Source organism: Platichthys flesus, chromosome 5, assembly GCF_949316205.1.
Source record: "Platichthys flesus chromosome 5, fPlaFle2.1, whole genome shotgun sequence".
Lineage (NCBI taxonomy): Eukaryota > Metazoa > Chordata > Actinopteri > Pleuronectiformes > Pleuronectidae > Platichthys > Platichthys flesus.
The window spans coordinates 27,455,911-27,466,867 of NC_084949.1; the positions used below are offsets into that span (position 1 = coordinate 27,455,911).

The following is a 10,957-nucleotide window of genomic DNA, read 5'->3' on the forward strand; positions in this document are numbered from 1 at the left end:
AAATCTGACTTTAGTTTGTTTAGTTTCAGGTTTAGATTTTCATAAAGTTTCCTCTTGTTGGATGGATATTAACACGGTAGGTTGTACGACGTGTAAACATCCCAGAATCAAACCGTGAGCATCATGTATGTTGTGAGCTGCTCTGATTGGATTAGAGTTAGCGGCCTCACAGATTCCCCCCCCCCCCCCCCCCTTGGTTGGTGATCTTAGATCTGATCCAAGTGCTGCGTCATCAACCTTCTGCTCTCACAACAGTTTCTAATTCTCAGATAAAACTGAACTCGTGGTTTTCAGCATAAGTTTGAAACAAATTAATATGAAACTGAACTTGTTGAAATTCTGATTTACTTCAGCATTCAATATTAAGACAAGAAAATGTTCAAATATGATATTTATTCGAGTGATTTCTCCACAGCAACGTCTTAAAGTGAAGGAAAATATATTATTGTGCATGTTTTCAAATACAAATACAGTGACAAAATGTAAACATTGTAAAATATTAAATATATTTAGGTTTAGTCGAGAAACATCGAGCGAACACTGTCCAACACAAACACTTCATACACAACAGCTTCTTTTTAGTCTTTGATTAGATTTTACTTTTCAACAACACTTCAAACAGTTTCCTGTGATTGTCTGATTGTTTTCACTTTACAACACAACTCCACGAATCTGCAAACACATGAGAACAGAATTAAATCTGCAGCAACAGCTCGTTTCCACCCGACAAACGGTTTCTTCAAATAGAAACTTTAAAAATAAATAAATAAAACTTTAAATAAAACCTTAAAAGTGATAAGATTAACCGAGTTGTGTCGCAAGGCTTCACAGCGGGGGGGCGAGGTCGTCCCATTTCAAGACGTCTTACACTCGAGCATCAGACTTCAACTCAACCAAACATCCAATAATACTCGTGTTCAATAAACCGGGGGGGGGGGGGGGGGGGGGGCATGGAACTTTCTCAGCATGTCGGACTTCAGCTACAGACGGTAAATAAAGATGGACGACATGACTGCTCCTCCAAAGTGAAGCCAAATCATCTTAGTCGCCCCCTGGTGGTGGGCTGCTTTATAGCCCGTAGACCCGGCCTCCTCCAGGTCAGCAGATGGGACACGGACCAAACTTTAAATAATAAATCAAAGTGGAAGTTAAATAAATGTCAACTCAGGTCGTTCTTATCTCACCGACGTTTGTTTGAGTGTTTCCGATCCGCCAGGTTCTGATAAGTTAGTTGGTTATGGTATCAGGCTCCTGATTGGCTGAGTGGGACAAGGTGGAGACTTATCGTCCTTCTTTATTCAACGTCTGTGGTCTCAACATTTTCCAGCGTGAAGAGGTTTCGGCAGCTCGAGTTCAAATTAAACATTCAGTGACTTTATATCCATTCATCTGAAAAGTGAGCTCATAACAAACGTACGTGTTAAAAACAGGAAGTTGTCACCAGCCCTCGGTTTGAGTCACCACGTGTTTACGACTCTCAGCTACACCGACAAACTGAAAACTCGTTTTTTCACTACGACACAAAACAAACAAACTTTTCACTTTTCATTCGCAGTCGATTTGGATTTAAGTTTAAAAACTCAACGTCACGGCTGCTGAAAATACAAGGAGGTGACACGGTGATAAAATCTATTAACGTTTATACTTTCACGCTTTTTCCTCCATTATCGGGTTTAACAGCGTGAAGACGTAAACATCGCAGAATTCACGATACATTCTATTTTCTATTAAGAACTACAACCAATAGAATATTCATTCACTATCTGTTTCAAATGAGTTTTTAAATATTTGATCTTCAGTCTTTAATCTTTTCGAGCTACTGAAAGTATCTGTAGATTCTTTAAGTATCTGTAGGTAACGTAAAATATTTGCAGTATTTAACGTCTCAAATCGGAGAATTTGATTTATTTTCCTTGAAACACAAAGTAAACAGATTATCTTTGGACAAAAGAGATTTTTTTTAAATAGAAATCAAACAAATTAATTAATTTTAAATGTGCCACTTGAACAATGTCAATGTTTTTACCTCATCTGTTGCAAATTAATCACATGTGGCTCTTTTCAGAAAACTTATTTCAGATCCTCATGTTTCTACACAAACATTAGAGTTTTATTTTTAATAGATAAATTGCTGAGGTGAAGAATCAAGTTGATCCCGACCAATCAGAACGTTCTGTCAGAAGACGACAGGAGAGGAAGATGAACCACGAGCGTCTGATACTGAAACAAACTTCTACTCATCTTTCTCCTCTACGTTGGATTCTGCAGAAAACCCTGAAAACACATTTCTGAATTTGTCTTAAACAAGATAAATTCAGCTTTTAAATTCAATAACATTCAATTTTGCATAATAAATAAAATGTGTTTGGCGCTGCTGTGAAGAGAGAAGCACCACGTTAGCATCGCAGGGTCATCAACAGTCCACTGATCCTAACGACGTGCATGTCATTGATCAGCTGAGACGAGTACAAAGCGAACACGTCTTAAATATAAGTTTTACTCTGAAAATACCTCAAATACTCATTTCGCTGGAGAGACTTTGTTTCTAGTTGTCTGTTCAACCATCCAGCGGAAAGTTTCTTCTCCTTTATGTAAACGTCTCACTTCCAAAATATTCAAGATATCAAAAATATTCAGGTTGTTTTTAAACACAGAGCTGCCACAGAGAAATGAAAAACACTGAGTGGGAGTGAAGTTCAGTGTCTCACGCTCAGAACGTAAAATACACAGTTTACGAGAGGCCGACACTGAAAGAAGATCTGATAAAGATTTGTCAGCAGATTGATATGAAAGAACGTCCTGTGTGTTATTAGGAGTTAAAAATAAATAAGCAATGATTTTCTATCTCATGAGAGAAACAGGTTTTTCTTTTTCCTCGACAGCAGCGATTCATCTTCACGCTCCTGAAGTCGTGACCTCCTCACGCTGGAGGAGATGAGGTCGAGAGCGAAGACGAGGGATCATGTCCCGGGATTCAAACCCACAACCTGCTCTGAGGGAGCCGCTGCTAAGGCTTCTGGGTAAAGGAGGTTCCTCTGAAACGCTGAATTCTACATTACGTCTTGACTTTATGTGTGTGTTGTTATGAAAAGCAGCGTTTTAGTGCGACAGGCAGTAACACACACTCACACACGGGTCTGTGTGTCCGGTGGTGGCGCTCTGCCAGGGGGCGGAGCCTGGCTCTACCTCCGCCGGGCAGAGAAGCAGCTCATGTACTCCGTCATCCAGCGGTCGTCCACCACGGTGAGCTGCGCCCGCCTCACCTTGTCCAGGTCGGCCGAGCGCGCCCGCCGCCGCTCCACGTTGCTGCTCCGCTTGTCCGACTCCCGGCGGCTCTGACTCTGAGAGGAGAAACCAGAGAGAGGGGGCGCTGCATTATTCATGTTCCGGGGTCAGGTGACACGGGTCCAGTTTCCTGTCAGCGAGGCCGAGCTGCTCCGACAGATTCAGAGTCCTCTCATTTCAAATGTCACATCCTGGAGCTGGTGGTCTCTGCCACAAAATACTAAACAAAACCAAATAATAAACATATATACGGTCAATATCGGTGGTGTGGCCTAGGGGGTAGAGTGGGCGTTCTCCAACAAGTAGGTTGCCGGTTCAATCCCCAATCTTCCCCATCTGCATGCCGAAGGGTCCTTGGCAAGATACTGAACCCCTAACTGGCCCCTCATAAATGTTGAGAGTACTAATTGTGAGTCGCTTTGGACAAAAGCTTCAGCCCAATGACATGTACTGTATAAATATATAAATATATAATAATGGTATCTGCCCCAAGAAATCTGAAATAATTATTTTGTGCATGAACTTCTGTTTGAATCATTTAAATACTTAGTGTCTTAAACCCTCACGTCATTGGCCGTGGTCCTGACCTCCGGCCGGGTCTCGGCCCGGTCCAGGCGGCTGGACGCTCTCCGGTTCTCCTCGGTCCGGTCCAGGAGGCTGGACGCTCTCTGGTTCTCCTCGGCCCGGTCCAGGCGGCTGGACGCTCTCCGGTTCTCCTCGGCCCGGTCCAGGCGGCTGGACGCTCTCCGGTTCTCCTTGGTGCTGACCGGAGGCTGGCTCTTTGCTCTCGGTGCTTTTCGGACCTCGGCCTGTTTGTCGTCACTGGAGCTGTCCTGGCGTCCCGGGTCCGTGTGGGGGGCGTGTCTGCGGTGCCGGCGTTTCGGTGGCGGGTTCACCGGCTCCCCGTCAGAAGAGGCCGTGTCCGCCGGGCCGGCGTCTGTCCCGGTGTCCTCTGAGGGGGGGCTGGTCTTCAGAACCGGCTTCACTGAACCGCCGCCGGCTTCATTCACGTCGTTTTCTACCAGCGCCGCTTTGAAAAGAGACAAACACACGTCACTGTGGAGAACTCACGGTTTCTTCTCCTCCATTTTGAAATGATGAAGTGATCTGACTTTAACCAGATTGATGAAACATTCAGAACTTAACAAAACAACACAAACAGATTTTTCTTGCTGTTTCTTTTCCTTCTGTTCATATCCGGTTTCGACCGGCACCAGTTGGACATGGTGTTCACCCAGTGGAGCCTGACTGAGCTCGAGGACACGGCACGCCCACCTGCACCCATTGGTCGGGACTGACTGTCTGTCACACGGTAGCCACGCCCCCCGGACACTGACTCCTCTGCAGTAATGGCTGAAGGTTTGGACCCAGTTGGTAGTTATTGATAAACCAGTTAGTGAATAACAGAAGTCTTCTCACCCGTGCTGGGAGCAGCGTCTCCGGCCCCCCCAGCTCCCGCCTCCTGGTGGGGGGGCTCCGGGCCCGGTCCCGTCTTCAGCTCGCTCAGCCTCTGCTTCAGGTCCGAGGACGCCGGCGCTGGCGGCAGGGACAGGGGGGACAGGGGGGACACTTTGTTCCTGGTCAGCCGGGGTGTGGACCGGCCGCTGGACTCGGAGCCGCCTTCCCAGCCCTCCCAGAACCAGGGCTTGTGGGAATGCTCCATCACCCGCCGGGTCAGCCGGTACTTCAGGGCGTCCTCGTAGCATTTGGAGAACGTCTCCCAGCGGGGGTCCTTGAACTTCTTCATGTACTCCGTCCGGATCTTCTTGGTCACCATGGCTCTCCACTGGTTTGAGTCACTGGTTTGAGTCACTGGAGGAGAACCGGACAAGAGGGAATCAAACAGAGTCAGCACCGGGGAGAGACACAGGTTTAACTGGGACCAGTTCGGGATCAGAGAGAGGAGGAGCGACGTCATCAGACATGTTAGTTTACGCTGATGTAAAACCCGCGGGGGTGTGGTCTACCTGTAGGCCCCGCCCACCAGATTACAGGCTCATTCTAATCTAATTGATCCACAACAACTGTCACTCACACTTCACGAGGAATTACACACTCTCACACACACACAAACAAACTCATATACATACACACACACACTCTCTCTCTCTCGCTCTATTCTCATTTCATTTCAGACACGTTGTCTTAATGGAGCATCGATCTAATTGATTTATTAATTAATCTGCAGCTCATCTTATTTCAAGCCTCAGAATTAAAAACACATTCCGTGTAAATAGATTTTTAAAATGTCTCCGGGCTCCGCGTTCAGCTGCGTTACCCGCCCTGAGTGGACCCGGGGCCGGGGAGACGCGGGGACCGGTACCGGTGGTTCCGCTCCGGGTGCGGGTCTCATTCATCTGGACTCACCCGGACCTGGTTCCAGAGGGGGTCCGGTCTGAGGGTGCAGGTCCGTGGTCACACGACGAGCATCGCTCCGGTCCTGCGACTGACGAGCACCGAGAGCGGAGCTAGCTGAAATGCTACACACAGCTTCCGGCGGGCGCTTTCAAAATAAAAGACCGCAGTATCCATTTAAATCATTCCGTTTCATCTTGTCTGGTTAAAGCCACAGATGGTGAATAGAACAGCTCCACATGAGTCAGAACATCTCGATCGCCCCCTCCTGGCCGCCGGCAGGGCACACCATAAAGCCCGCCTCCTCCATGTTAGCACATGGACCCACATTATGTACATGATACATGATAAACGATCACACCTTCACAGAATCCAAATGATGTCAGAGCAGACAGACAGACAGATGGATGGATATGATTTTCAATAGAGATGCAGAGATGGTCCATGTTCCTTCTGCTCATATGAGGAACTATACTGCAGTCAGCCACCAGGTGGCTATCAAGAGGCTTTGGCTTCACTTCTGGGAGCTGTCATGTCGTCCATCTTTATTTATTGTGTATGATTTTTGACAGGATGTGTCAGTAAATGGAGCCCTATAAAAAATAAACATGTGTAGAATCAGAAATAACAGACAGAAGTCGCAGGTGAAAATAAAAAGACTTTTATTTGCTTTGCATCTTCTTTGGTCTTCTTGTGGGAGAACCTCAAAGCTTCTCACACGTCAGACATCACTCACATTCAGATCATACACACATACATACAAGGAATAAATAACATATATACAGGTCGGACGCCAAACTGTGGCCGTGGCCTCCTGGTGCAGAGAGACACCGGAGTGGTCCTGGACAGCCGCGGTGGGTTTTCCTTCCATCGGCTTCGTGATGCTCTGGATCCTGGACCTGAGGCGGTTTCGGAGGTCTGGTGTTTAGAAGCACTTGCGGTGGACGATGCTGGGACCGGCCTCGTCGTACTCCTGCTTGCTGATCCACATCTGCTGGAAGGTGGAGAGCGAGGCCAGGATGGAGCCGCCGATCCAGACCGAGTACTTACGCTCGGGGGGGGCGATGATCTGCAGAGGAGGAGGAGGAGACAGGACGTTTAGAATCATCACGTCATATACGTATACTATGACCTCTTAGCTCGATGTGCTAACCAACTGAACGCACCTTGATCTTCATGGTGCTGGGAGCCAGAGCCGTGATCTCCTTCTGCATGCGGTCAGCGATACCCGGGTACATGGTGGTGCCGCCGGACAGCACGTTGTTGGCGTACAGGTCCTTCCGGATGTCGATGTCACACTTCATGATGCTGTTGTAGGCCGTCTCATGGATTCCAGCCGACTCCATACCTGTTCAGAAGAGCAGGTTCAATTCACTGCTGAATACAAGTCATGACTTCTGAGTTTGAATCTTTAGCTCTTTAACTGTGAGACACCCTGGGGGGGGGCACGCACCGATGAAGGACGGCTGGAACAAGGTCTCCGGGCAGCGGAAGCGCTCGTTCCCGATGGTGATGACCTGGCCGTCGGGCAGCTCGTAGCTCTTCTCCAGGGAGGAGGAGGAGGCGGCGGTGGCCATCTCGTTCTCAAAGTCCAGCGCCACGTAGCAGAGCTTCTCCTTGATGTCACGGACGATCTCACGCTCAGCTGCGAACAGAGCAGAGAGCAGGACGCTGTCACAGAGCATCACTTCCATTGAGTCCAGGTTCTGATATGGAGCCTTCATGAAGTAAAAGGTCCAGACCTTTAATGTTTTGTTGTGTATTCGTTAGAGTAGATCATGTTGGTGTGTTATTAAAACACAATGACAGTCTTACATTTATGATGCCTATCTTCTGGACTCTCAGACCTTCTCAGAGAGTCCTCCAGATGTTCATCTTATTTGCTCTCTACCTTTTTGGGATGACCTTTGACTTAGGGAATTATCTCTGACCAGCCAATTGAAAGGCTGCAGAAAGAAAGTTCTTGACCAACGTGTCTTCATCTTCAGACACAAAGACGTGTCCTTCTTTAGTCAGAAGTCCAATGTGGGATGTGTTTTACCTTAAGTCATGGGCGGAACCAACCTCTCTATATAAATGTGTGTAAGAGCCCTGCTCGTCAGATTTGACTTTTGGATTGTGTATCTCCGGGTATCTAGATGTCCCGACTCATAATCTCTTGTAATAAACTTTGTTATTCTGAAAGTACTGGGTCCTCTCAGTCCTTCCTTCATCATCAACACCTTCTACAACATCATCGACCTCTCGGCTGCATAGAATTTACCATAGTTTCATATTAAACCGTATACAATTAGAAAAGGTATAAAGGTCCTAAACATGAAGTTATGCCTTGAAACAGAAAACCTGCTCCTGTCTCTCTGAGCTCTTACCGGTTGTGACGAAGGAGTAGCCGCGCTCGGTCAGGATCTTCATGAGGTAGTCGGTGAGGTCGCGACCAGCCAGGTCCAGACGCATGATGGCGTGAGGCAGAGCGTAGCCCTCGTAGATGGGCACGTTGTGGGTCACACCGTCACCAGAGTCCAGGACGATACCTGAGAGCAGCCACCAGGAAGAAGAGGACTCTGAGTCACAGCGTCTTCATCACTTTATGCATCATATTCACCACGTGGGTTTCTGTCACGATATAAAACTGATTTCAACTAAGCATTTTACTCATGAAATATTCTGTTGATTCAGATTTATTGTCTTGTTTCTTGGAACCCAAAGAGAAATGTTTAAAAATCGTATCTTGTCTCCAGAGATTCAAGATGCACAACAATAACATTAAGCAGTCTCAGGCTCTCTTCTAGCAATGCTCAAGTTATTACAACCTATAAAATAAAATAGAAATAGAATAAAATAGAATAAAGTAGAATAAAGTAGAATATCAAAATTTAAAATAGAAAAAAAGTATATATATCTAAATATATATATAAACAGCTGAAGAGAAAAAAAAACAACAATAGTGCAATTATGTGCAAATATGTCAAATATGAGAAATTTACAAGAAATTAAACAAAGAAACAGTAAATCCTAACTGTGGAGAAACTAAAAAGTTAAAAGTTGCTCAATAAATCAATTAAAAACTATCACCAGAATATTTAAAATGTTTGATAAATTATTCTTTTGTGGAATGAACTAAGATTTTAGCTGGTTGCAGTTGAATAAATAATGCTGAGTCATTTTATCTGTGACTGTTTGTTTACATCATTCGGTTCCAAATAAACGTTGTGATAACAACATAGCTCGATCTTGAACTCCGACTCACCGGTGGTACGACCGGAGGCGTAGAGGGACAGCACGGCCTGGATGGCCACGTACATGGCGGGGACGTTGAAGGTCTCGAACATGATCTGGGTCATCTTCTCCCTGTTGGCCTTGGGGTTGAGGGGGGCCTCTGTGAGGAGGGTGGGGTGCTCCTCGGGGGCCACGCGCAGCTCGTTGTAGAAGGTGTGATGCCAGATCTTCTCCATGTCGTCCCAGTTGGTGATGATGCCGTGCTCGATGGGGTACTTCAGGGTCAGGATGCCCCTCTTGCTCTGGGCCTCGTCCCCCACGTAGGAGTCCTTCTGACCCATCCCGACCATCACGCCCTGGGGGGAGGAGGGGAGCAGGGAGGAGGGAGGAGGGAGGAGGGAGGAGGGGAGGAGGGGGGTGGTCAATGAGCCGTACATTCAGACACACATTCATCACTCATACACTGCCTGGGATCCAGCATCTCAGGATCAAACCACCAAAGCTCTGGTTAGTGGACAACCCGCTCTACCTCCTGAGCCACAGCAGCCCAGAGGTGAATGGATTATATTACAGAATAAAAAACAAAACTTCATCTTCTATGATCGTCAAATATCCCAAAACCAACATCTATGTGAGTGAACACAAGAGATTTCATTTAATTTGAAGGAGATAAAATAATTATATTAACAAAACCTTTTCTTTGAAGCAATAAACAAAAGTTGCACTAAAAACAACCAAAACTTTCAACGGATAAAAACCAATGTGTTGATTATGGAGTCATCAGAAGTCGAGGGGTATTTATTCAGCTGTATTCTGACCACTCATCACTAGATGTCGCCAAAACCCTATATGATCCATTTATTTACCTGGTGCCGGGGGCGGCCGACGATGGAGGGGAACACCGCCCTGGGGGCGTCGTCCCCGGCGAAGCCAGCCTTCACCAGGCCGGAGCCGTTGTCGCACACGAGGGCGGTGGTCTCTTCGTCGTCACACATGTCTGCAGAGTCTGGGGGGGGGGGGGGGGACACAGGGGATGAAAAAGTTCTTTAATTAAACCATTTAGTCTAAATTATTTCCCAACATATTCAAACTTCTTGTTCTTTCTCTTTTGCAGAACCTAAGATCATCTGAACTGGTTCCCAGCAGCTCCTCACATGATGGGAACCAGAGAGAAGAGGTCTCACTCCTCTACAGGAACCTGTTCATGAGCAGGAATCTGAATAACCTGGAATCACTGCAGCTCTGAAGCGGATTCTCTGATCCTGGATCTGTGATACTTTACTCTAGACAAAGTGGTCCTTCATTACTTCATGTGCATGAACCTTCAGTTCGTGTCACAGGAAACAACACATCTTCAAATCCACTGAATCACATTCGGCAGCAGCAACAATTAAATAATTAAATTAATTATATTTGTTGTTCAGTTGTTCGGTGAATTCAGAGCCTGACAGGAAGTTGGCTCCCTGTCAGAATAAAAGCTGCTGAACAGAACCTGTGCTCCAGTTGAATTGTTCCTGAAGTGGATCAGAACTCAGTGAATAAAAGTTCCTCGTGCTCTTACCTGCGCGTGTGTCCGGCTGCGCGTGAGGGTCTGAGCCGTGGCGGGTTCCGGGGCAGAGCGGCCGAGCGGCTCCATATATACCCCGGCTCCGAGGACCACTTGTCCCGGGACAGACGCGGGAATGTCCGGCTGCTCCGCAGGAATTCACGCACCACTTCGTCCATATTTGGTCGCGCGGGACACGCACGCAGCCGCTCGGCTCGCGCGTCGGGATGACCATATATGGAGAGGAAGTCCCCGCGAGACGCCGAGGAGCGCACGAGCCCGTGTATGGAGCGAGACACTGACACACACACACTGACACACAATAACAACTACTACCACATATACACACACTACTAACACACACACAGACAATAACTACTAACACACATACACACACTACTAAGAAGGATGTAAAATCACACCCAACGACACTAAAAGACACTGACACACAATAACAACTACTAACACACACACACTACTAAGAAGGAGGTCAAATCACACACACACTAAACACACACACACAATAACAACTACTAGTACACACACAAACACACA

The 10,957-nt window shown here is 46.9% G+C and overlaps 2 protein-coding genes across 2 annotated transcripts; both read right to left on the reverse strand.

The window, feature by feature from the left end:
• Window positions 1–404: 404 nt before the first annotated feature.
• On the reverse strand, window positions 405–5,744 carry ccsapa (centriole, cilia and spindle-associated protein a). Its single transcript, XM_062388388.1, has 4 exons — window positions 5,653–5,744; window positions 4,705–5,097; window positions 3,852–4,315; window positions 405–3,341 (listed from the first exon to the last, which is right to left on the reverse strand). Exons 2-4 carry the CDS (start codon window positions 5,060–5,062, stop codon window positions 3,183–3,185), a joined length of 981 nt encoding a protein of 326 aa, XP_062244372.1. The 5' UTR covers window positions 5,063–5,097; window positions 5,653–5,744; the 3' UTR covers window positions 405–3,182.
• A 541-nt stretch (window positions 5,745–6,285) lies between these two features.
• Window positions 6,286–10,652, reverse strand: acta1a (actin alpha 1, skeletal muscle a). The gene is made up of 7 exons (XM_062388338.1): window positions 10,418–10,652; window positions 9,723–9,862; window positions 8,888–9,212; window positions 8,010–8,171; window positions 7,094–7,285; window positions 6,807–6,988; window positions 6,286–6,709 (listed from the first exon to the last, which is right to left on the reverse strand). The coding sequence occupies exons 1-7, from the start codon at window positions 10,635–10,637 to the stop codon at window positions 6,566–6,568; spliced, it is 1,365 nt and encodes a 454-aa protein (XP_062244322.1). The 5' UTR covers window positions 10,638–10,652; the 3' UTR covers window positions 6,286–6,565.
• Window positions 10,653–10,957: the final 305 nt, after the last annotated feature.

What these genes read in the sequence shown, in the direction of transcription:
- ccsapa (XM_062388388.1), bottom strand. Translation starts at nt 5,062, where the DNA reads ATGGTGACCAAGAAGATCCGGACGGAGTACATGAAGAAGTTCAAGGAC. An exon ending in AGACGCTGCTCCCAGCACGG is followed by an intron (nt 4,316 to 4,704) that starts GTGAGAAGACTT and finishes CTCTTTTCAAAG; the next exon opens with CGGCGCTGGTAGAAAACGAC. An exon ending in TCAGGACCACGGCCAATGAC is followed by an intron (nt 3,342 to 3,851) that starts GTGAGGGTTTAA and finishes TTCTCCTCTCAG; the next exon opens with AGTCAGAGCCGCCGGGAGTC.
- acta1a (XM_062388338.1), bottom strand. Translation starts at nt 10,637, where the DNA reads ATGGTCATCCCGACGCGCGAGCCGAGCGGCTGCGTGCGTGTCCCGCGC. An exon ending in TCGGCCGCCCCCGGCACCAG is followed by an intron (nt 9,213 to 9,722) that starts GTAAATAAATGG and finishes TCCTCCCCCCAG; the next exon opens with GGCGTGATGGTCGGGATGGG. An exon ending in CTACTCCTTCGTCACAACCG is followed by an intron (nt 7,286 to 8,009) that starts GTAAGAGCTCAG and finishes CTCTGTTCGCAG; the next exon opens with CTGAGCGTGAGATCGTCCGT.